Source organism: Artemia franciscana, chromosome 11 (genome assembly GCF_032884065.1).
Source record: "Artemia franciscana chromosome 11, ASM3288406v1, whole genome shotgun sequence".
Lineage (NCBI taxonomy): Eukaryota > Metazoa > Arthropoda > Branchiopoda > Anostraca > Artemiidae > Artemia > Artemia franciscana.
Window position 1 is genome coordinate 19,328,262 of NC_088873.1, and position 25,263 is coordinate 19,353,524.

Genomic DNA, 25,263 nt, shown 5'->3' on the forward strand with positions numbered 1-25,263 from the left:
TCCTGAATGCAAGTTTCACGAATGGTTCTAAATTACTCACCAAATAAGGCATATCTTGAATGCCGAGCTTGGTAAGACAACTGCAACTAATATCTAACCCAACACCACGTCACCTCAAGTCAACAGAGCTGTGCATACCCGCTTCATAAGAATTCCTCTGTTCCCTCCCATAAACTTTCTACTTATTTTAAGCTTTCTTGTGACCTTTTCCTGCTCCATTCGAGGACGTTTTTTGTTTGGCCAGAGCTAGATTGCTAAAACATGTAATTTTGGTAATTTGGTAAAACATGTAATTTGGTAATTTTGGTAATCCGTGAAATGTAATTTCACGTTGTAATTTGTAATTTTTGTCCGTGAAGCCTGGACCTTACCACAAACTTCCAAATTATGTAAAACTTCTCATCAGAAAGAATTTTTTATGGCTTGTTGCGTTAACCCTCACTATTTTATTCATTGTCTTTTCAGTTTCGGGTTACGTGCGAGTTTGGCATAAAACTTGAAATGTTTCAGAATCATATTAAGATTATTTTGAAATTATTAAATCATTCTAGTTACAAAGTTACCAACTTCAATATGACATATCAAAAGATCTTAATTGATATGACATTTTGGAGATTGAGAGGGCGTTGAATTTTCGTTCTGGGGTTGAAAAGGCCTATGAGCTGTCAAGCCTGCATTTATCCAACCTTACGACTCCTTCGCTAGGCGTTGCTCCGTTTCTGCAAGACTGTGGCTCCATTTTCCTCAGACATTATAGAAATTCTCGTTGGGAACCGGGACTAATCCATCGAATTTGGGTTGAGTGCAAAAACCTGAACTGGAAAATTGGGTGCGAGGACTTCACCCTTGAACGATTTATTTGATTTTTTTGTGCACGCGTGCATATTACGAAGTGAAATTTCAGAATCGTGAAATCAACAGAAATACGAACCAAGGAAAATAAACTAGCAAGTAATTATTTTAGTTTTAGTTGTTTAAATATTTATTACCTCTTTTTTTGAACAAAGAGGGAAAATTTTTAAAAACGAGCATTTGATTATCTCCTTAATGAGCTCCTCAGTACTACAGAAAATAAAAATCAAACCAATATGAATGAACATATGTGAAAAAATGAAGTGACTAGATTTAATTTAGGTGCGGGTCTGCATTCATGCTCACCACATAATTTCCCTTTGAGAAAAAATTGGTAAAACTATGGAATTGAAATATCAATGCAAAGGGCCAAATTTCCTAATAAAATGTCATCAGGTTAGGGCATTATTCAAATAAAACTTATTTTTACCCTGAAGTATAGTCGTAAATTCCCTTTTATTCTACTGCTTTTTTTAAATTTACCTCAGGTAAGAATTTTTTTTTCTAAATACCATGGGGATGTATTTCTAGGTCGAACCCTTTATCTTTTACCATTTTCAATGGGACCAATAGGATCACCAATCAGTCACGTCGGAATTCAGGCATCTGACTCAGTTTACGTTGCAGCATCAATGAGAATCATGACTAGAATGGGGAAAAATGTATACAAAGTTCTAGGTGATAAGGATTTTGTCAAATGTATACACAGGTAATGTATTTTCACCATTTTTAAAGATGGATAAAGGTCCCAAATCCAGTAGACCAGGTCAAAATTCTCATTTCTTCTGATTTTACTCGAAATTCAAATTCAGAATTCAAGGTCAGTGATTATGAGGTTGAGACTAATGATGCAATATGATCTATTAACAACACAGGGTTTGCGTAGTTTTCACGGTTTTGTGAAAACTTTGTAACAAACATCTTCATTTTTCCACACTATTTTTAGTATCATTGATTATAAGAAGAGGTTATTTATTAAAGCAGTGTAGTATCTATCATTTCGCTACACATTAACAGCAAACTTTAGTTGGACCCTCACTCTCCCCCTTGAAATAACTTGGTCCTTTTAATAATAAAATCAGTTAGCAATTTATCTGTCAAGGATCCACAAAACTTTGCTCTTCTAGCCCTGTCTTATGTGGCTCTGTCTTCCCTCTTGTCCTTTCAAGCATATGCCCTTTACTCTGTTCAATACAAGTCTTGCACTGCAACTGTGATTCAAGGGTCATAGTTGCTGCAACACTTCGCAGAGCTTTGAAACCAGAAGTCTATAGTAATAAAGTTGTACGCAGAAACCTATAACTGTATTCTCTAGCTTTATTTTTGATGGTTTACAAGAAGTTCATAATTTGTAACATTGGCAAAATATGCCCCTTTTTTTCAAAACAGAGGCTATTTCCCTATCTCAATCCAACCAGAAAAACGTTTTCCAGGCTCAAAGAGACTTGGAGGTTACCTATTGTATTTACAAAATATACTACTACTATGTAGTCCTATTACTGTATTATACCACCTATTACTATATATAATTTATGTTCTCTGACCTCTGTTCGCCTTTAAAATTAAGGTTACCTTGTATTTTATTATATTTTGTGTACCACCCACTATTTTTTCCGAAAATTTCATTTGCGTATTTTTTCACACCTTTCTACCCTAGGGTCGGCATAATTCCTTGTGGACTCTGTCTCCCCCCCCCCCTACACTTAATCGAACGGTCCGCATGTTCCGGGGTTGGAATATCAATTCATAGCAATTGATAATTTCATTGTTTTTTGCCGTTTTGGCTCACATTTATACAAATTTGTAAACCAAATGATAATCAAATTCTAAATTTGTTTCTTTTCCAATTTGAGAGTTTCATTTTCTCTCTCGAACATTTCCTGAAAGTTTCAGCACGATAATTTCTGCTGTTCGTGAGATATTAAAGATTGGACAGTATTTTTTTTTATTCCTTTTGATCCTGGGTGAGCGGAAGTATTCAAGCCAGATAACTCCGTTTGATCTCGTGCTCTCAGATTTTCTGAAAAGATATAAAGTTCAAGCCCGAAATTTTGCACCACAAAAAAACAGTTTATTTAAAAAAATATTGTGCCAAAACCTTTTTTTACTAGTTTAAACTCTCACCCAGCAGAGCTAATCAGACGGACTTAGATTTTTCATTCTTATTAATGGGTTAAATTTCCACAAAGGGTCAAATCAGACTTTAAAAAGGCCGGGTTATTCTGGCATACACTTAAGGAATGTTGTTACTGCACTCCATAAAACGTACCTTCTTTGCACCTAATTTTTTTAGCGTTAGCGTGCCTCTGCCTGCACAAAAACCAATAATCAACAACTGGCCCTGTGATCCTGAAAAGACTATGGTTGCTCATAAGACCAAGACCAATGAGATGTGGTCATATGGCAGTGGCTACGGAGGAAATTCTCTTCTTGGGAAAAAATGTTTCTCACTTCGTATTGGCTCTGCTATTGCCAGAAGAGAAGGATGGCTTGCTGAGCACATGCTTGTGAGTATATAGATTTAATGAACTATAAACTGCTTTAATAATTCAAAGACAAAATTATCTATATGGAGTTTTGTAATCAAAGAAAGTTTTTTTGGTAGTTCACAATTTGTATAGCACCTTTCATTAGTAGATATAGGGTTCTATGGATATGAGAGTAAGGGATTCTTAAACAGATTTGGTTCATTATGGAGCTGCAATAGTATATGGAGCTTTCATGAATTTGTACGGGGAGAATGTATGGTTTTCCTATAGACTGGGAAAACGTGGACATCTTTATGTCAATTTGTCAAGCTGCTTAGTGTATTCACCATGCATTGATTAGTCTTAAGTCGAATGGTTTGCAAAGTAAGATAAATACTTAAACTTTAGTGTTGATAAATTATAGCAGGATATTTTAATGTTTTTGTCTGTTTAAGATCCCAGGATGGGCGGAGGTCGACACGGTAGCTTCGAGCTCGTAACCCTAAAAATTTCTAGATTTCCAATAATTTTCAATGTATTGGATAAAACTAGCTTACTTTTTACCTTTTGACCTACTGTTTTTTACCTATTTTTTAGCCTGTTTTCCTGCTCAAGAAAGGTCTTTCTCTGAACTCTTGGCTGTTTGAGACAATACATGAACATTGTTGGTTAAACTCGTAAAATTTGTTCGATACGTTTGTGATACCTCTTATGCTTGCTTAGAATTATCTATTTCAGGGTTTATAAATTGGGGTTTCTCCCGACCCTTTGATCACGTAGAGGAGCCATAAAACCTACACAGGAAAGAGGAAACTAGGTGAACTATGAAGAATCGATATGAAGGCCATCGAAAACTTCGCTTCCCGTTACCAAAAGTGTGTATGTCCTATATATGATGAAAGCGTATCCGTCCTATATCTGCTACCACTCATGGTGATGGTGCGCTATTAAATTACAACTCACTTACCTACATTCCCTATAGTGTTTAGTGTTTAGTGTTAGGAAGGGGGATTTAGTGTTTGGTGTGAGTTTCCATTGGGAGAATCTTCCTTGGGGAGGGAAATTCCTGGGGCTATTTGGCTCAAAATAGATGAAAGATCAAACAACTATGTATTTTTCAAATAAATAATTTACCCATTGTTTACGTATAGTATTTGTTATTAGGAAGTATACGTACATTTTTAAAGGAGGGGGATTTTGTGCTTGGGGTGAATTTCCATTGAAAGAATCTTCCTTGGGGAGGAATTTTTTATGTTTCGGGGGGGGGGGGGGGGAATTCATACATGAAATTCTTGTTAATTGTCTTACATTATCTTTGCCAACTCAATTTTTTATGCGCAGATGCTGCGGGGAATTATTCGAGTGCTATGTTCCACAAGTTTTAATTTTCCAGAAAAAATTTCTACGGAAGGGGCATTTTCGGAGTGATCGAAAAATCTATTAGAGATAGAAATCTTTTTTAAATGATAATATGCTAAGGGTAATTTTTCATCCTGAATCGTTCGTAAAAAATTTTACAGGGAGGGGGATTTTCAACGAGGATAGAACTGTCTGGAGGGAACTTGGCGAGGGGGTGTACTATACCTTGGATGAAATTTTCACGGAAGAGTTTCCTCTGAGGATGGGGGGTATGTTACATGGAGGCTTAACCAAATTTACGTACATTATGAAAAACGAACAGAAATTAAATAAAGGTTATATAAAACACATTTTTTTTAAACTGAAAGTAAGGAGCATCATCAAAACTCAAAACGAACAGAAATTATTCCGTATATAAGGGGCTGCCCTCTCCTCAATACCTTGCTTTTTACGCTAAAGTTTGACTGTTTGTCCAAATTTTCAAGAACAGTATTAGCGTAAAGAGCAAGGTATTGAGGAGGGGCAACCCTTCATATTTTGAAAAATTTTGTTCATTTGAGTTATAATGTTGCTCCTTATTTTCAGCTAAAAAAACATGTCTTATTTTTATTCAATAGCATTATAGGTCAATCTTATTGGTGATTAGAATCCAAGGAAACAAGGAAAAGTTCGATATTTTGGCTCCTAAAGAAAATGCCGTCAACAATAAGTCTTATTAAAAGAATCAAGGGTAAAATTATATCCTTTTTAGCTAAGAAATTGACTATCACTTAAGCTCTTACATCAAACTTTTTAGGAATTTTAAATATTAATTGCTTGCAAAACGACTAGCACCCATCCCAATTATGAATGAATGAATGAACTTTATTACCCGTTAAAGTATAAAAACACAAAGCACGGAGTATTATAAATAAACAAAAACAAAAATGATAAACAGCGAAGAAAAATATTGAAAACTATTTGAATTATTTGAAAACTGCTCCTAAGGTTCAATCGTAAACACGCATTAAATATATATCAGAATGTGGAAAACTTTAGAAATGACAAGAGATACCCGATCAAACTGAATTTGCTAGAAGATTAACTCCAAGAACCTAGAGAATTCTAATACATCAGCTTCAACCCAACTGATGACATTAAAGGGAGTCTAAGGTTGTTAGGTTAGATGTTCCGGATCGAACTGATCGAGATGAGAAACGTTTGAAATTTATTTGTTTTCAAATAAGCTTTGCAAGCATAACGTATCATTGTGTCCTACTATTAAATAATAAAAAAAGTTTTTTCAGCTGAAAGTAAGGAGCAGCATTAATAGTTATAACGAACAGAAATTATTCCTATATGAGGGGGACTGCCCATCCTCGTCCCTCACCCCTTAAGCTAAAGTATTAAAGTTGTTTATAAGCGCTTATCACTCAAATTCGACGCCCCTTGTGCTAGAGCAGTCATTTTTCAAAAATTTTGACAAAACGTCAAACTTAATGACAAGGGAACGGATAACAAACATATAAATGTTTTAAAATTTTTTAAATTATCAGAATTGCTTCTGTAAATAACTTAATTTTATTCTTACTCAACCATTTACTGTAGACTTTGTTTCTGTTATCCTTTCTGAAAAGGGCTTACGTTAAGAATAGTTGAAGTCTTGACAATATATTTCAATGTAAAATACTGAGTTATGATCTTGACTAGTGTGACGTACTGAAGTATTTTTATCTGAGTTTATAGAAAATTTCATATTGTTATAATTATTGTTATAAAAATATAAAAAGATATTGTTATAAAAATTTATAACAAATATAACATTTAAGTTTATAACATTTCGTCCTATATAGAGGCCAAAATAAATCAGAGCTTTGAAAAAAAAAAAACAGATTTTGTTTCATTTTTTTCTTTTGAGTAAAAAGAAAATCTATGCTACTTTCCTTAATTATCTTATTTATTCAATTGATCTTTTTATTTGTTTCATTTACTTATATTTATATTTTAGTAATAGAATTATGTGTTTATTAAAACTTAGAGCATCAGAGTGAATAAGAGCTCAAAAGCCTACCTTAATCTTCCAATACCCTCACCATACATATTTATCCAAAATGAAAAGCAGACAGGGTTTTCTAAGCTGAGCTCAGGGCTTTCCAGTCGAGCAGTTTGGCCTTCTCGTCGTGGAGTTGAAGAATCAATAAAAGCATAGCCACCTATAAAAATTCCAAATAAGGAACTAAATGATATTACTATTTGTCAAGCACTCCTTTAAAGTTGCGGATAACAAGCCAAATTTTGATCCCTCTCTCTCTCTTGTTTATTGGTATACAGACAATTGAACTGAATAGATAATGTTCAAATACTGTCATTTTCCTATTGGTTTTGTTAATTTTAAGAGTTTTTGGTAATGGTTCTAATAGCTGATGAGAGTTCTCTATGTTTGTAAGACAATGTAAAACTAACACTTTATTGAAATCACAGAACCTGCGCAGAAGAAACAAGAAGGTTAATTTTTATATTATAAGAACATCCCTAAGTCCTTTATGTTTCTACCTCACAAAAGTCCCATTTTGTTGTAATCTTCATTTTTACTTTCAACAGAAGAATTTCGCTTTTTAAAAATTAACTTTTACATGTCTTTTATTTTAAAAAGCGCGCGTATAAAGAAAAATAGTAAGCTTTCTTTTGATATCCTGTTCGCTTTTAGTTTTAAAGTTGCTCCTTACTTTCAGTTGAAAAAAAACTTGTTTTTTTATTTAATTTTGATCATTTTTTAAATATTGCCAAGAAATCAGGCTACTCCTTCACGAAAAAATCCCTCCTCCCAAAGGATTTATTCTCTAGGCAATTCAATTTTGGTGAGAATTTACCCCGGACAATTACCTTTAACATCTCCTTGCGTAAAGTTGAGATAAAAAAGCGAAAGCAACACATGCGAAGAATTTCGTATAGGAATTCTGACAAATTACCCCTGTGTTAAATTTCACCTGAAAAATTCACCCCCTGGAAACTTTCCTCCCCATGAAAAATTATCCTCGTGGAATATCCACCCAATGGAAAAATAGTTGGAAAAAAATACCATAAAAAGATTTCTTTAAATAAAATGTTGGATTAAGATAAGTTTTTATTTAAGGGTGCCTAAAGGATAAGGGTTAAAATGATTTCAGCCTAATTAAAAACCAGAGGCTTCATAGGTTTTCGATTTATATGAATAATAGTCACGCTTCCCATTCAACCAAATTCTATTCCAAAACTACATTATCAACTAACAATATAGGTAGTCCGTAATAGCCCGTCTTTTGTCTGTGCTAGGTCGTGAAAATAAAAGTAAAAAAATATATTTATTTTCGGAAACGTATTAATCAGCAGAAAAAGACAGAAAAATACAAAATCAAAAAATAAATCAGTGTAGCCTACTAGGAGAGCCTGCCCATGGAAATATAGCTGAAGCCCCATCAAAATGGTTTAATCCATCGTCAACCATATCTTCACAATTTTTCAGTACTCTGGTAGCAATTGAAAAGAAAAGGGGACACGTCAGTACTATCCATATAAAAATACAATTTATCTTTGTTTTTTAAGATGGAGAACAGTGAATCTCTAGTAAACGGATTTGCAATGATGGATATTGCAACATGGTAATTCTTATTTTAATTTGACGTTACGCCGCGTTTGACGGGTTTTAGGCTCTTTTTGAAATTCTCAAAAATTTATTTTCCTAATTAGAGATTGCCGTTTTGTTCAATCAGTAAAGTAGCTACGACTTCCAGGCTAGGAATCTTGGGATTGGAATCTTTTTTTTAACTAGAAAGTTTCTTTAAAAATATGTGCTAAACATTTTAGTTGCTCCGCTCTAGAAATGGCACCAAAAAGAGTTATTTTTGGTGTAATATGGCAGTTTACGCAGGCATTATCAAGAACAATTTATAAAAGAAAAAAAATGAATCTATGAACACAAGATTTTGTGTGAGATCCTGAACGTCTAACCTAATAACCTTAGCCTCCCTTTAACGCAATCTCTTAACAATGTTCCAGTAACCTACTAGCGTTGGCGGGAAAAAGAAAGAAATGTAGCCACTATTAATGATGCAAGAAAGCAATTTTAAGATGGATCTGTAGGCCACTGTTCCAAAGTTTACAGTGATGATGATTTTAATCTTATATCTTTCATTTCGAATAGACGTCCTATTTGAGGTGTGTCGAACTCTTTTCCGAAATTCTCAAAAGTTTGTTTTCATAATTGCATCCTATGTTTTAGTTAAATCTAAGTAACAGTTATTCTTTCTGAATCGGACGCTGGAAAATGTTTTATTATACAGTTGTCATTAAATAGGGTTGTCACTAGATAGTTTCCAATAAATTTAATGTGAAAACTTTTGGTCACTACTCTTGCAACCATAATCAGCGTAGGGATTTTAAGGGCAGCCATGGCCAGCATATTTAAGTCAAAAATTGAGGAGCCAATATCTTTAATATAATCCACTTTTTGTTGTTCCAATATAATCCCGACGCGAGGCACGATTAGAATTCATTCAACATCTTTCTCTGTATAAGCCAAGGATTTGTTTGAATTCTTGTATATAGAAAAAACTGACAAAAAATACCTTTTAATTGATTTGGAATGAGTGTGGTCAGGACCGTAGTTATTACACTATATACATTTCTCCTGTGGTTTGGACACATCGAATATTCAAGGAATGTAAGATGATAAGAAATACAAAAAATAGACTAATCAATCAACCCTGATCACAGACTATAATATCGAATTTCTAAAAACAACATAAATTTGGGTGGTGCAGAAAATAAAAAGAGTCTGCTATGATATCTGTTAAATCTGGATAAAAAAGAAAAGAAAACAGCCGGAAACAAGGTAAAAATTTGGGTTGAAACAGTAAATAAAAAGCAATCCTATACTTCATTATTCAATTACTTGTACTACCTTCCCGAACATACAATGGATTCTTTAAAGAACCCCTATTTTGGCGATGCACATTGTAATAATACCATCTATCACAACCCGCTGAGACAGTCCTTTTCTTGTTAGTAAGTTTATATCTTTTTGAACCTGAACTTGCCTTTATTGAACAAAAGCACTATATATAAATGTTATATAAAGGAGACAGAGAGGCAGAATATGCCATTATACTGAGAATGAACTCAAGTAGCTATTTAAACTGCAAAAAGCAAAAAAAAGAAACAATTATATAAATAGTCCAAAAAACGTAGAGGAAATAAAAGGAAGGGAATATAGAGGGGGGAATGGAAAGATTAAGAAAGAAAAAGAGAGCTGAGCATGAGGTAAGTATAGAGTGTAGCATACCTCCCGTTGGATTACCCGCTGAAGCAGCTTGATCTGTGAGTGGTCCTGTTAGGGTTTTTGATGTAGTCCTTGCGATAGACCATTCAAAGTCTCCTCCTTTATTGGTCCAGTCACACGTCCCAGCGTTGAAATCACATTCACCTGTAAGCCCAAGCAATATATTATTATCATGAAGATAAATTGGACTTTAAGCACTATAAGTTCAGGGAAATCCCCCAAGATAAAAATGAACATATCTTTGCATGAGATATCGAAGCTATTTTATTGCGTTAATTTCTTATGTCTGTAGCCCATCTCCAATTTTATAACTGATATGCAGTCCAATTTCTACTTTTCAATTGATTCTAATTTTTTTGCATAAAATAGAATATGTTGTCAAAACACAATTTTCAAAACAAAATCCATGAGAAATATTTGAGTGATGACTGAGGATTTTAACCAGATTTAAATTAATGGTAAGCGTATCATTTCTTGCTAATAAGGTTCATTGTATATTTCTTTTAATTTACAGTTTATTTTCTACTTGAAATGTTGGGAAAATTTAAAATTATAAACCCTTTTTTTTATAGATTTTTGATCCAAAATTGATAAACAATTTTCAGCAAACCTGCAGTTAGTCCACTGAACCCAAAATTCAAAAAGGTGGCAAGATTTGAAAAGGTGGTAAAATTCAAAAAGGTGCAAGACTAATAGAACAAAGATTAGTAATTTGACGATTAGTATTTTTCTTGGTGTTCAGCAATCATTGTTGACTTGCAGCAAAACTTAGCCCATTTTTGTTTTGTTTTTGTTTAAATGTGGCTCTGCTTTGGGGTATCTACATGTCTTCTGGAGGTTATTTTTCTTATATAGTTTTTTATACAGATAACATTTATCTTTCGTATATGAAGGCTGTCTGTAGAATTTTTTTTTCTCGAATCATACCGCTAATAGTTGTCATACACAATAATGTCTTAATCCAATTAAAGACGTTGTACCCGTTCCTTTCAAACAGTTCGTGGTAACGAACTGTAGTATTTTGTATTTTTGGCATTTAGTATTTTTATTAATGTGGAATTTTGTATTTTTTGCCAGAAGACAGATCACGGATCCGTATTTGTTGTTTTTTGTTTGTTTTTTTTTTTCAGGGGTGATTGTAACGACCCATTGGTCCTAGAATGTCGCGAGAGAGCTCATTCTAACGGAAAATAAAAGTTATAGTGTCCTTTTCAAGTGACCAAAAAATGGAGGGCACCTAGGCCCCGTCCCACGCACATTTTTCCCCCAAAAGTCGCCGAATCAAAATCTTGAGATAGCCACTATTCAGCTTAGTCGAATACCCTCAAAGTTCCCGGTGGATGGGCTGCAAGTTACAACCTTTGACCATTGTTTACATACAGTAAGGTTATTATGAAGTATACAAACGTTTTCAGGGGTCTTTTCGTGTTTGGGTGGAGGTGGGTCGTGAAAGGGGGTTACGTGGAGAATCTTTCCATGGATGAATTTATCATGAGGGAAGAGAATTTCCATGAAGGGGGCGTGGGATTTTCTAGCATTATTTAAAAAAAGAATGAGAAATAAATAAAATAAATCTTCAATTGGAATAATGAGCAGCATAAAACTTAAAACGAAAAAAAAATATTTGAAAAAAAACCAAAACAGTTGAAACAACGAGTTTTTTTTTCAACTGAAAGTAAGGAAACAGCATTAAAACTCAATACGAACAGAAAATTTTCTGCATATGAAGGGTTACCCCCCCTCCCCTCCTCAACACGTTGCTCTTCGTGCTAAAGTTTTTAGTACTTATAAAAAAGCTTCTTAATCTAATAAACGGCCCTTGTGTTTCAGGAGTCGTCCTTAAGAAATTGGGACAGACAGTCAAACTTTAACTTAAAGAGCAGGGTATTGAGGAGGGGGTTAATCCCTTCATATAAGGAATAATTCCTGCTCGTTTTGAGTTTTAATGTTGCTCCTTACTTACAGTTAAAAAAAAATTATTTCATTTCCAATCGTGTTTCAAATAATAAGGGTAAAATAGGCTCATCCTCCGCAAAAAATTCCCACCATCAATGGAAACTCCTCCATGAAAAGATCCTTCCAGGTAAAATACAACCCCCCTTCTTCGTAAAATTCTCTCGGAAATTTCCCCGAAACATCTCTAAATACAAAGTTGAGATGGTAAAGAAAAAATCAGACAAATAAAAAGAATTTCGTACAAGAATTCCGTTGGCCTTCCTTCCCCCCACCCTCTAGTGGAGAGTTTTCTCTGAAAAGTTCACGCTCAGATATTTCGCTCCTCATGGAAAACCACACCAAGCACAGAATCTCTTCCCCCAAAAAATGCCTTTATACTTCCCGTAACAAATACTCTACACAAATAATAGGCAAATTTCATAACTTACAGCAATTAATGTGGTGTACTAAAGACATTCGTTTGTCTTTTCTGCGATGATTCAGACATTTTTAGTTTTGTAGTATTTTGGAAGTTATTAATATGTAAGATTTATTTATTTGTTTGTTTTAATTTTTGTTTTTTCTCTTGTGTCGTTTCTTTATACTTTAGTCGATTTAACTTAGTTTTTTTTTCTTTTTCCTTTTTTTTGTCCACTGATAAAGGATCCCAGAATTGGAATCAAAATATTTGGATTTTTATTATTTAAATTTCTATTGTGTTTTTCTTATTTTTTCATAACTTACAACCCTTTCCCCACAAGTGTCGGGGGTTCATGCTGCCCTAAAAGCATAGTTATTGGATTTTTCAACTATGCTGAAAAAAATTGGCTATCTGAAAATTGTCTGACATATTTGCGGGACAAAAGGGCATAGGACTAGTTGCCCTCCAATATCTTTGGGCTCTTAAAAAGGGCACTAGAACTTTTAACTTTCGTTTGATTGCACCCTCTTCTTGTTTTTCTTCTAGCGAAAATTACAAAGCTTTATCATTTTTTGCAGATAAGAGCTTCAAACATGTACAGCAGGGTTCTCTGATACGCTGAATCTGACGTTGCGATTCTCACTAAGATTCTTTGACTTATTTGGGGTGTTTCTCCCCTTTTTCGAAATCAGGTGGTTTTTTCTCAGGCTCGTAGCTTCTGATATGAATATTATATAATACGAATCAGAATAAAATGCCAAACATTTTGATTTATCTATTGATATCAATATTTTGTCTTTTTAAGTTTCGGTTACAATTGAGTCGAGTCGTTCGACTCAATTGTACATGCTCGGTGCCACCAACTGTGCCACCTCGGTGCCACCTACAGCTCGGTGCCACCAACTATTTGAAAGTCCAACATGGACAGACAAATAAAATAACAAATCGATATCAATGTCTTTTTAATTGTCCCTGTATTTTTATAATTTTCTAAATGAATTCTTTCACTTTTACCTTTTATGAATTCCTTATATTTTACCTTGTAACTTTTCATGAATTCTTGTGACTATAATCTTTATCAGCTCCGCTGCATTAATTCTGTATTTTGTTTGATTTCTATTTGACAAATGAATTGATTTAGTTTTAATGTTTTAATAAATTTAGTAAGCTTCCGTGCGAGTGTTTATTATTTCATTGTTAAATCAGCCTCACATTTTGAATCAAACGTTTTTAACTTTTATTTTATTTCAAGAAACGGCTGGAAAACCTTGGAAAAGAACGCTTCAAAAAAAGAAAAAAAAGCATACACAGGGACATTCTGAGCATTCTCAGCTACAATTTTTCAAAATCTCAAAATTTTCAACGATTTATTCCATAGTTCAAATAGTTTTCATATAACCATCCTATTTTTCCTTTTGCAATATTAGTCAGGATTTAAAACACTCATTTCGTAATTAGTGCCACCGACTAAATCCGCTTTTATATATATAGCATGTCACTTTAGCAAAGGTAAGAGTAAAATAGACAATAAAATCAAATTACCTTCACATGATCCCGAAGAAAATTCAATATTATCCACAGCGGCAAATCCTTGAATTCCCGCTTTCAAATCCACAAGAGCTTCAAAAAGAAATCCATGCGGATAAGCTGAACTATATGTCACCCTTTTCTTAGACCAAGGAGCTGAAGTCATAGTGTCCATAAGATCTCAAATTAAAAACTATATTCCCGCCATGAGTCAGTATGATTGAAAATCCTCCAAGTTGGCAAGCTTTGAGTAATTTTTCCTGAATTGGACTGTAAGCTGATCTGTAAAAGCGTCTGTTTTTGGAGTCTAAAGGTAAAGCTGGACTAAATACACTTTCAGGTACCGAATAGCACTTCCACTTGAAGTTAACTAAAATAAATAAAAAAATGGAAAGTAAATCTGACAGGGTTAAAGATTTTATACTAAATATAATACAAAATGCTGCCAAAGATTGAGAGGTCTTAACTCATTCAAGATTTTGATTAATAAACCATACAGAGTTTTAGATTCTAGGTTGCCGATGATAAAGTATTATAAAATGTTCGTAATCTAGAGACATAATCTTGATTTATTCAGTTTTTTCCAAGCAAATAAAATAACGACAGATTCGTTTCTGACATTTCTTTTAATAATAGTATTTTTGTGTTTTCTAAGATTCTTCCATTTTTTTTTTTCATTTGAGGTATTTTCAGACCTACTTCATCAGAGGCACAGGAGGCTAGCCATGACTTTGATGCAATAAGTAAAATTAGTTTCAGTACCTGAAAAGCTTCCAGACAAAATATAAGCAACTGTATTGACAAACTGTTCTCTTCAAAGTTCACTCCTTTGTTAAATCCCGGAGACCCTATAGGCCAGTGTATTCTCCTGATGAGCCCTTGTGTTGGGTTGTCGCCTCTGACTTATTTGTCTTTTTATTTTTTCTATTGTTTGGTAAATGACGACTTATCTTATTGACGACATGACTGCCTGTCCATGGATTATTCTTTATGGTTGATTGTGTTTGGCTATGCTGTTTGACCTATGTGATTGTATGGATGAGTAGGGTTAAGGCCTCATTCAAGTGCTGGTCTATATTAATCACTAATTTAGGATTTTTTTTTTTTTTTTTTTTTTTATGTGTTTGTGCTATTGCATTGGTGATTTCTCTTTTCATGATATATATATATATATATATATATATATATATATATAATATATATTATATTATATATATATATATATATATATATATATATATATATATATATATAGCCTCTGGTTAGGGGACTGAATGAAATTTATGTAAATATAAACAATTTTTTATAACTGAAAGTAAGGAGCAGCATTAAAACTTAAAATGAACAGGAAATTACTACGTATATGAGAGGATTTGCCCCTCCTCAACACCTCGTTCTTCACGGTAAATTTTTAAAGTACTTTATAAAATCTTCTTATTCTTTTACTCAGATGACCCTTGTGATTCAGATGTTGGTTTTAAAGAATATTGAAAAAATTAATCTTTAGTGCGAAGAGCGAGGTGTTTAGGTGTTCAATCCCCCTCATATACGTAATAATTTCTGTCCGTTTTAAGTTTTTATATGGCTCTTTCCTTTCAGTTGAAAAACTTCTCGTGGTTTTGGTAAAATCCATAGATGTTTCTATATACTGGAGGAATTTCTGGCTCCACCTCCACGGAAAAATCTCCCTCTCACGGAAATTTCTTTTAGACAATTCAATCCCAATGAAAATTTACCAAGACATTTACCCTTAACATCTCCACGCGCAAAATTGAGTCGGTAAAGAGAAAGCAAGACATAAAAAAAAAATTTCTTATAGATATTCTGACAAATTCCCTTAGTGCAAAATTTCCCTGAAAAGTTCACCCACTGGAAGCTTCCCTCCGCATGGGAAATTCTCCCAGTATAAAGGCCCAGTATAAAAATGCATACATACTTTCAAGTACCAATTCTATACATAAACAATGGGCAAGTTTGATAACTTAAAGACCTTTTCCAGGGACTCTGGGGGATTATGTATCTCCAAAGGCATAGCAAGTGGGCCTTTCAACCATGCTAAGCTGTCACTTAAAAAAGGCAATAGAACTTTTAATGTTCGTTGAAATGAGCCTTCTCCTCGTATTTTAGGACCACTAGGTCAATCTGATCACCCTGGCAAACAAAAAATAAACAACAAACAAATAAATAAGCATGTATCCGTCACTTTTCTTCTTGTAAAAAAAAAAAAAAAAAAAATCTACATTTTTGTAAACAGGGGCTTTAAACTTCTACAATCGGGTTCTCCGATTCCTGAATCTGACGATGTTTTTGATGGGTAACAATAAATTGAATTTAAACTTACACATTTGGAATTAGCATAACAATCCAATTTCGTTTCTTATATACTATATTGGTAGCAAATTCCTTGTTTTAGAGTTTCGGTTACTGATGAACTATGTAGCTTCTTGCTTACAGTTACAGTTCAAACCACGATCTGTTTGAACAAAGGAAAATGAAGTCAGAATAAAAAGAAATTAGATGGGACTTACAGAAAAGGAAAGACATCTTCCTTCAGGACCCGTTGGGGAGTAAATTACTGTTGGTAACCATGCCTTAACTTCACTACGAAGACCACCAAAAGCTATACGATGAGAAGCATCAACGAAAGCGTATCCACCCGAAGTAGCATTATTGCCATCCACTTTTGGACCCCCAAGCCAATATGCATTTTTTCCAGCTCCTAAAATATGTTTCAGAAAATCAAATTTAAGTGAGGTAGTATGAAAAGCGAATTTATCTTCACCAAGCATGTTAGGTAAGCCCTATACTTGTAATGTAGTTAGTTCAGGCATATTTCATTTCAAGATGAAGTAGGGGAGGGTCGGCTAAACAGAAGAAAAATAAATGGCATGGTGAGTGAAAGTCTCACTAAATGTTGCTATATAACTACCCTCCATTGACTTTACTGGTTTCTAAATTTTTTTGGCCCTAACATATGGCCCTTGTCTCCCACGGGTGGAGCCAAGACTAATCCCCCCCACGAATGTTGTCTTCTCCCGACTTTTTTTTTTTTCGATGTTACTTTCCACCATTATAGTCAGCAAAGTTTCCCAGAGCTCCAAATTATTAATAATTAAAGTTGTTTTTATAGCTATTAAATAGTTAAAAGTTGTTTTATTCCATTTTAGCACTGAACACACACACAAAAAGACAGAAATAGAAATTGCAAAACTCATGAAACTTTCCGGTTGCCTGTACCCTAAGACCATTTTTCGTAAGCACCTGGCCTGAATCTATAGGGTAGTATCTTATTTTGTAGTTTAATGTCCTACAATAATGAAGATGCTCCCTTAAATTTTATGTTTAATCGAAATATTTAAGCGAATTCAACATGCCAAAGACTGGTTCTGGCATATTCAAGACAAAGCTTATTGGGCACAACATTTTTACTTTTCCTAGTGTTTTGAGTATTTATATACGGAAAATACTCCTTTAAAAACCATGTCCGAGGGTAAAACAAAAAACAGCACCTGCCTATTTCATGCTTGCTATTTAAGGCTGATTTTAATCATACAGTGTGCCCGGGCTTGACACTTATCGCAGAGGGTCTCCAGCAAGTAACATAATATTAATTTAAAATATTCTAAAATGTCAGCTATTTCATAAACTGTACTTTTTAAATGGAGAGGCAAAAATGTGGTTTGATCCAATTTTTTGTTGCCTTAAGCCTAGCTACGATGGCTTGGCCTTGCATTAAGGATCAAGGATGATTGAATGGCAAACATTGGGCTTTTTGGCTTTCCATCTTGGGCCGATAGCACAGCACATCGTCCTCAAATGGGGTGAAAAGGGGTTTAAATAAAGAGATAAAAAAATATTCAAGCTTTTCTGAAGGGGCTTAAGAGTGAAGCTTGAATAGATTTGGTTGGGATTAGAGTATGTGAGAAGGGGGTTAACCTCTGACGGCTTGGTGGTGCAATGAGTTGTTAGTAAATCATCCTAGTAATAAAATAGCTTCTGAAAGGAGTAGTCTCTAAATCCCTTTTATGTATTAAAGTGTCAATAAATGCGGCTATCATGCGTGACTACTTCGGCAATTTAACCAGCCTTAGAACACAAACTTAAATCTCAAAGAAATTGCATAATTTTTGTCCGTTTTTTTTTATATAATTTACTATATCGAAGCTCATGAGGTGTTCGTAGGATATTAGCTGTTATTTTCCGACTATTTTTGTCAAGCTTGGACACCTGCTGCTGATAAATGCAATGGTGATAAAAATTTATAGATCCAACCCTCCGGGTAATTTGGATCTAGAACTAGCCCCTTAAACGTACAACCAACTCTTGTTTCCCACTAGCTCTGGCTGAGATCTAGCAGTCTATTCTAGCAGATGCGAAGACAATAGAAGACTTAATGAGCCTTTTCACATCAAAAAGGAAAAAATGGGTTGAGAATACACCAACTAGGGCCCCTAATTATGATTTCTCTATGGTTCAGTTTAGATTCAATCCCCTTTTTCTGACTGATAGACATTTAAAATGAATCTACTGATCCTCAGTACTTCCTCATAGAGGATGAAACATACCAGATAACCAAAAAGCCCTTTTGATATGTGACCAGAAAATAAAAATTGAGAAACCCTCCACCCCCCAACCCCATCTAAAAGTGTTTGATATAACATGTCAACTGTTAGGGGACTCCAAAGTACACATGTTTAGGTAATTTTTGGAGACCATATATCCCCAAAATTGCTACCTGGACACTTGTTCTTGCTTTTAGATGTTTAGAAATTTACGGACCCGAACCGATTCATCTACCCCTCACAAAGGCTGGACTGGGTTGAGTTATACTTCTTAAATACATTTCTAAAATTAACGGTTCCCACCAAGTTTGGCTGACATCTGACAATCCCTTCTGCTGGATGTCTTAACCGGAAGAATTTCCAATTCCCCTTCCTCTACAAAGGACGGGGTGTACCTAGACACCCTAGGGAACTAACTAGAACACAGGCTCTTGCCCCTTCTGGTAAATCTGCAAATACATGATTCTGGAAAACACATTGCCTCCCCACCCAGAGTCACATCATAGCTCTACTTTTTTCATTCTACTTCTGAGTCTGAGTTTTATGTGCATACAGAATTTCAGAAAATTCAATAAAAATTGTGAATTAGGCTATTATTTTCTAATCAAAATTAGGTAGCCCAAGATTGACTTTTAAAGATTTATTTCATAAAAGTCTAGAAAACAGATGCAATTGTTGACCATAAGCTTCAAAAAGATAATATTCTGCTCTATAATCTACGCAAAACCAATGTTACATGTGATGTTTACTTTTGAATGCGAAAGTTCAGTTTTATATTGGAGGGATCTTGTTCCTTTCAAGATTTTTGTCCCACATAAATTTTGAAAAATCGAAAAGAAACATAATTCCTCTCCCCTCCTAATATTTTTTTACTTGATTTTACTGGTTTTTCATATTTTTTCTACTATTTAGTAGACTAAAGAAATAATTTTTATTGTTTTGAGAAATTACCAGATTTTTATTTACCTTTAGGGGAACATGTCTTCTTCGTTTCACGAACACAAAATAGTATAATATTTTCGAATTTTTAAATTTAATATTTTATTAAATTTAATATTAATATTTTATTAATATTCATTAATATATTAATATTTTCGAATTTTTTTTATTTACTGATCACAACAAAAAGAAACAACAAACAAAACAATAATAAAAAAAGCACAAACACTACGAAAGAAGTTGTTCTGCAGCGAAGTTGCTTTGAACAACAAACAAGCGTAAAATAAATAAAAATCACTAAATATAAGGGGTGGTATCTTTTTGATAGAAATCTGTTGCTGCATGAACATAAAAGGTTCTTTCGTAAGCTACCATGTAACTTGTTCTGACTGATTGGACCCTCTGTGAAAGGGATTACAACTACCGAGGCTCAGGAACGATGATTTACACTATGAATAAACAAACTTACCAAGTAGCCATGGTAGAGCCTGGGTTCCAAATTGTGAGGACGAAAATGTAAAATTACAACGTTCAACCTCTATTTTGTCTCCAACCTCTTCACTTGGAAAATCACAGACGTATTTGCTCAGATCTTCATTCTCTCCTCCTTCTTGCTAAAAATATTTCGTGCCATTTGACATTAATCAGTAAGTCAATCAGACCGTTTGAAAACATTAGTTCCTAGTAATTATTCTTTTTTTTCTTTTGAAAAGGATGGAACAGTTTGTTTAAAAAAAATAGTTTATCTAGTTGCAGAGACATGCACACTAAGGGAAGGGGTTGGGGATCCGCTCTCCCCCTAAATCCACAAATTACTTATATTTAAATTTTGACCATTTCTTACACTATTTATCATTTTTTTATTAATGCTCCTCACCCCCCCCCCCAGTTTTTTGGCTATTGGTGTGATTGTACAAAATGTAGCTGTACAAGCGATTATAATCCCTTTTTAAAGGATCAAAATTGAAGGATTTTATTTCCTTGAAATACAGATAAAGCTTGTAGTTCTTTTCTTTTAAATAAAATAAACCAAGGAAAAAACTTGATTTTAGTAAAATAATAAAAATAATTCTTAATAGAACTTAATTTTAGTAACTTCAGGACACTAACAGCCTATTGCTTAAGTCAATCTAAGGTTAGATGTGCACTAAAAATGAGCTTCTACCCAAGACAATGCTTCCCCAAAGTTTTACAAGAAAACTACTATTTGCATATCCATGGTTCTGTTTTTAGGAAAGGGGGTGTTACTCACTTTTAAAAAATTATCAAAAATAGACAATTTCGTTATATTGGCATTACATATCAGTAAGTTCAAATCTTTATTTCATGTTTTTTATTCCTGGAAGATGATTCTAAGAAACTTCCCCTCCAAAACCTATGTCAACACTACCAATTAGAATTCAATTATAATCGCGGACAATTATAAATGGATCTGAAGTCTTGATCAGGGACTTTAATTTTTTACCGTTCCACCTATCCCTTGTATACAGTTTTTTTTTATCTTACAACTCCTGTAAGATGTTTAACAGCAATTCTTCCCTCTGTTATCTTCACTGTGTTTCAAAACATACTCGAATTTAATCACAACACCTAAAATACTTAGGCGAAAAATTATAAAAAACTGATAAGAAAGAACCATGTTCTTTTCTGAACGAGACAAAAAATTGAATTAACGCCATCTAGGACCCAGCAGTCACTAAAATAATTGGAAAAATTTTGTAAAAATTTGAGTTTTTTTATTTATTCTTTCCTCTTGCCCAGCACTGATTCAAAGATATAAAGAATCACTTTTGCTTAGAATAATGAGCATATCTATAATTCGTTTTTGTTTTAAATTGGCCTTTACTCTACGCTAAGCTGCAACTTATCTGTAATCGACATAAATAGGTTCAAATTTTCCTAGTACTAAACGCTAAATGAGTGAACATACGCTGCATAGGAAAATATTATGGAACTAATGCAGGGTAAAAACTTTCGATATCATATTTTAACTAAACGTCGTATTGATCATTTTTTTTTTTTAATCAGGTTTATTGCATGTATTCGAAAAAAATAGCAGCGATCAAAAAAAAAGGTAAAGTTAAAACTTGACTAAGTCTTGAAATGACTCAAGCTTAAACTGAAATGAACAACAATTATTTCATCAAAGCCTATACATCCTTTATCTTTTGACTATCTAAAATAAGCAAACTCATAATATTTAACAATAGTTGTAAAAGTTTTGAAAAATTAATACTGAATGGAAAACAAACAAAAAATATGGTAAAAAAGCAAGATTTTGCTTTGGGAGCAAAAAATCTTTAAGTAGCCTGAAAAAAGACTAATTAATTGGCCTATTAATAATCTTTCACTGTTAATGATACCTATAAACTTTTAGCTGTTTGCTTATATTCTCAGAAAGGATTTACAAAAAAAACTTTTGTAACTGAAAAGTCATTCAGCAGCACTTTTCTAACTTAAAGTCATTAAGCAGCACTCAAAAATAACAGACTGATTATAAAGCAACTGGTATCATCTTCAGTTATATAATCTTTCTACTGTGGAAATGTAATTTAATATTATTCAAAATCAGGAACAAAAAAAACTTCAATATGAAAGTCTAGAAATTTGTTAATATTTTCTAAAAATTGTAATGATTAGTAGATTAAAATCTACATTATGAGGCTATCAGATTATGACTAAAATATAGTAAGTCCGAATTTTCTTGGATTGGTTTGTCAATTGTTTTTTCGGACTTGGGATTGAGGTAGAGAAATGTTATCAGATACACCTCTTAAACTTTAAAACCTCTGTCATTTCTAAAGACATTGTAGCTTATCCTTTGCTCGTTTCTAAGTGGTGACGTTAGAAAGTTGGCCTACGGCAAAAAAAAAATCAACTTTTGAACTAACACAGATAGATTGTTTTTTTCAACGGCAATCGATATCTCTTGATGAGCTAATCAAAGTATATGTCATCCATTTTTTGGTACACAAATTCCTATACTAGTTTGAAAGTTTTAAGGGGTTGACAACTTCAGTAGTAGGGTACACACTGAAACCAACAATAAGCCGATACGAATTGTGAGACATGTAGGGGACTTGTAAGGAAAGGTCGGCTGTTTGCTCATACTCATCTTCGGCAGTGAGGGGTTTGCAAATTTTGCTATTCGGCGTACTTATTATTTGTTTCCAGTGTATTTGATGGTAAGACCGAGTTGGTTCCAGTGGCAAGACATGTAAGGGACTTGTAAGTAATAGTCGTCTGTTAGGCTACAATCATCTTTAGTGAAGAAGTGTTTGTAACTTTTGCTAGTTGGTGTAGCCTACCCATACTCACTGTAACCTAGAATTAAGTGTTTACGCAACGGGTAAAAACGATAACGTAAAACAACGAGGCAGTTTCGTAATAATTAATAGAGTGTCATCTATGGTATTTTGATCCTGAAAAGTTACGGATAGCTTTATAATACCAACTATATTATATAAGATATTGTTCCAATTTTTGATCCGTTACGATGTCTACAATTGAAAAGGATTAAGTTCAACTGGCTGCAAAGTCAATTTAGTCCCTTCTTCCGATATTCTTTTGTTATTGTTGTTTTTCAACACTGAGGAATAGTCTTTGGTCATGTGATTACTGATCGTGTTCTTCTTTGAACATAACGTTTTAAAAGCTTCGATAGGGTGACAACTTCAGCGTTTAACCGATAGCAAAGAAGCAAAACCAAAGTGTTGCTCTCGCAACACTTTATTCAGCGAAGCCGGACAAAGGTTGCCGCAACACTTCACGTTGCTCAGACAACGTAGGTCTAGTTTTATTTGTTTTATTTTGCTGTTTTTTCCGCAGGGGTGATTGTATCGATTGAATGGTCCTAGAATGTCGCGAGAGGGCTCATTCTAACAAAAATTAAAAGTTTTAGTGCCTTTTTTAAGTGACCGAAGAAACTGGAGGGCACCTAGGCCCCCTCTCGTGCTCATTTTTCCCAAAAGTTACCGGATCACAGTTCCGAGATAGCCATTTTATTCACCATAGTCGACAAACCTAATGACTATGTCTTTAGGGACGACTTACCTCCCCGCAGTCCCCGTGGGAGGGGCTGCATAGTAATGGTTACTGGGAAGTGTACAGACGTTTTCAGTGGGATTTTTTTGGCTTAGTGGGGAGAGTTGAGGGGGGGGGGGGTTACGTGAGAGTATATTTCCATGAAGAAACTTCTCATGAAGGAAGAGAATTTCAAAGAAGAGGGCGCAGGATTTTCTAGTATTATTTGAAAAAACAATGAAAAAATAAATATGAAAACTTTTTTCTATGAAAGTAAGGAGCAGCATTAAAACTTAAAAGGAACAAAAAATATTAGGCATATGAGGGGTTTACCTCCTCGTTATACCCCACTCTTTACGCTAAAGTATTTTTATAAACTTCAACTATTTATTCTATGGCCTTTGTGTTTCAGAGGTCATTCTTAAGGAATTGGGACAAAATATAAGCTTTAGTGTAAAGAGCGAGGTATCGACGAGTGTTGAACCCCCTCATATACGCAATAAAAACATATGAATATAGAAGTTTGTTAAGTATGTTAATTCGTAAGTTGCGTGTATTTTTTACCAATGAAAACATTTGTAAAAATTAAAAGTTCTAGTTGCTTTTTTAAGTAATAAAAAACTTGGAGGGCAACTGGACCTCCTCCCTCGCTCCTTTTTTGTCAAAATCTTCCAATTAATTGCAATTAATTGATATGCAAATTTCCTTTTAATTACTTATGTGCGGAGAGCCAAGATCAAAACATGCATTAATTCAAAAACGTCCAGAAATAAAATAAAAAAACCAAGTTTTTTAAATGAAAGTAAGGAGCAACATTAAAACGTAAAACGAACAGAAATTACTCCATATATGAAAGGGGCTCTTCCTCCTCAACGCTCCACTCTTTATGCTAAAGTTTCTTACTGTTTTAAAAATAGAGTTAAGAGAAAGAGTCAAACTTTAGCGTAAAGAGTGGGGCGTTGAGGAGGAAAAGCCCCTTTCATATACGGAGTAATTTCGGTTCGTTTTAAGTTTTAATGTTGCTCCTTACTTTCATTTAAAAAACTTTTTTTTTTACTTAATACCATATAAGAATAAGATCTTTGTTAAAACTCTTCTATCAGAAGAATCAAACGCTTGCTCATAATCGATAAAATTTTACGGTTGCACAATGTAAATTATCCAATGACTCGTATCACCAGAAGTCGAGTTGGTCATTAAAAATCAGAAAACTGTGTTTAGTTATTAAGTGTAAATTTAATGAGGGTAGAGGTGAAGAGAATCAGTTCAGGATAATAATAACCCGATGCAATTAAGTTTTATCGGGGGATAGCAACTTTCGCGGACTGGCCCACCAATAATGTAATCTAAACAGTACTTTCTACCTGCTTATATACACAATTCCAATTATGAATTGAAATTTATTCTACCAGCGTTGGTATGTTTGCAGAGAGGTGAAGTTGTATATGGCGCTTGGGTAGATGGTTCTTTTTTTATAATATCATGGTCTTATATACATAGTCCTCTGTAATATCATTATGTAAAATCATACCTGAGTATCAATTTCTGGTACATCATCTGAAAAGCTCGAGTGTTAGGTCTGCTAAAGAAAATAATGAATAATATTAAAACATACTTGAATAGAATCCGTCTTTTAGATTCATATTGTTGTTTCCCCAAATCCCTAAGTCAGTTGATTCAAGTACAGAATAAAGACGATTTTAATATCATTCCAATATGGTCCTTTTGCATATAAAAAAAATGAAATGTCATTCTAAATAAAAATATTGCTGCAGGTAGCGCAATTTCAGAAATTTCCGAAAACTTGTGTTGTCATTCTTATACAATATGCATAAGCTCCGATGGCCGAGGGAGTGGGAAAGTCAAGTGTATTAAGGGGAC

General features: G+C 33.8%; 1 protein-coding gene and 1 long non-coding RNA gene across 2 annotated transcripts in view; both read right to left on the reverse strand.

Annotated features, from left to right (window-relative positions):
- LOC136032933 (uncharacterized) overlaps positions 1-25,263 on the reverse strand; it is a 417,461-nt gene that overhangs the window by 63,775 nt on the left and 328,423 nt on the right. The gene's annotated exons all lie outside the window — the stretch shown is intronic.
- On the reverse strand, positions 6,726-19,968 carry LOC136033323 (MAM and LDL-receptor class A domain-containing protein 1-like). The gene is made up of 5 exons (XM_065714117.1): positions 19,829-19,968; positions 16,387-16,577; positions 13,874-14,228; positions 9,979-10,119; positions 6,726-6,871 (listed from the first exon to the last, which is right to left on the reverse strand). The coding sequence occupies exons 3-5, from the start codon at positions 14,031-14,033 to the stop codon at positions 6,726-6,728; spliced, it is 447 nt and encodes a 148-aa protein (XP_065570189.1). The 5' UTR covers positions 14,034-14,228; positions 16,387-16,577; positions 19,829-19,968.

Excerpts from the sequence above, each read along its gene's own strand:
- LOC136033323 (XM_065714117.1), bottom strand. The coding sequence starts at position 14,033 with ATGGACACTATGACTTCAGCTCCTTGGTCTAAGAAAAGGGTGACATAT. Across the intron at positions 10,120-13,873 it reads TTCTTCGGGATCATGTGAAG|GTGAATGTGATTTCAACGCT; the intron begins GTAATTTGATTT and ends TTGGGCTTACAG. Across the intron at positions 6,872-9,978 it reads AGCGGGTAATCCAACGGGAG|GTGGCTATGCTTTTATTGAT; the intron begins GTATGCTACACT and ends GAATTTTTATAG.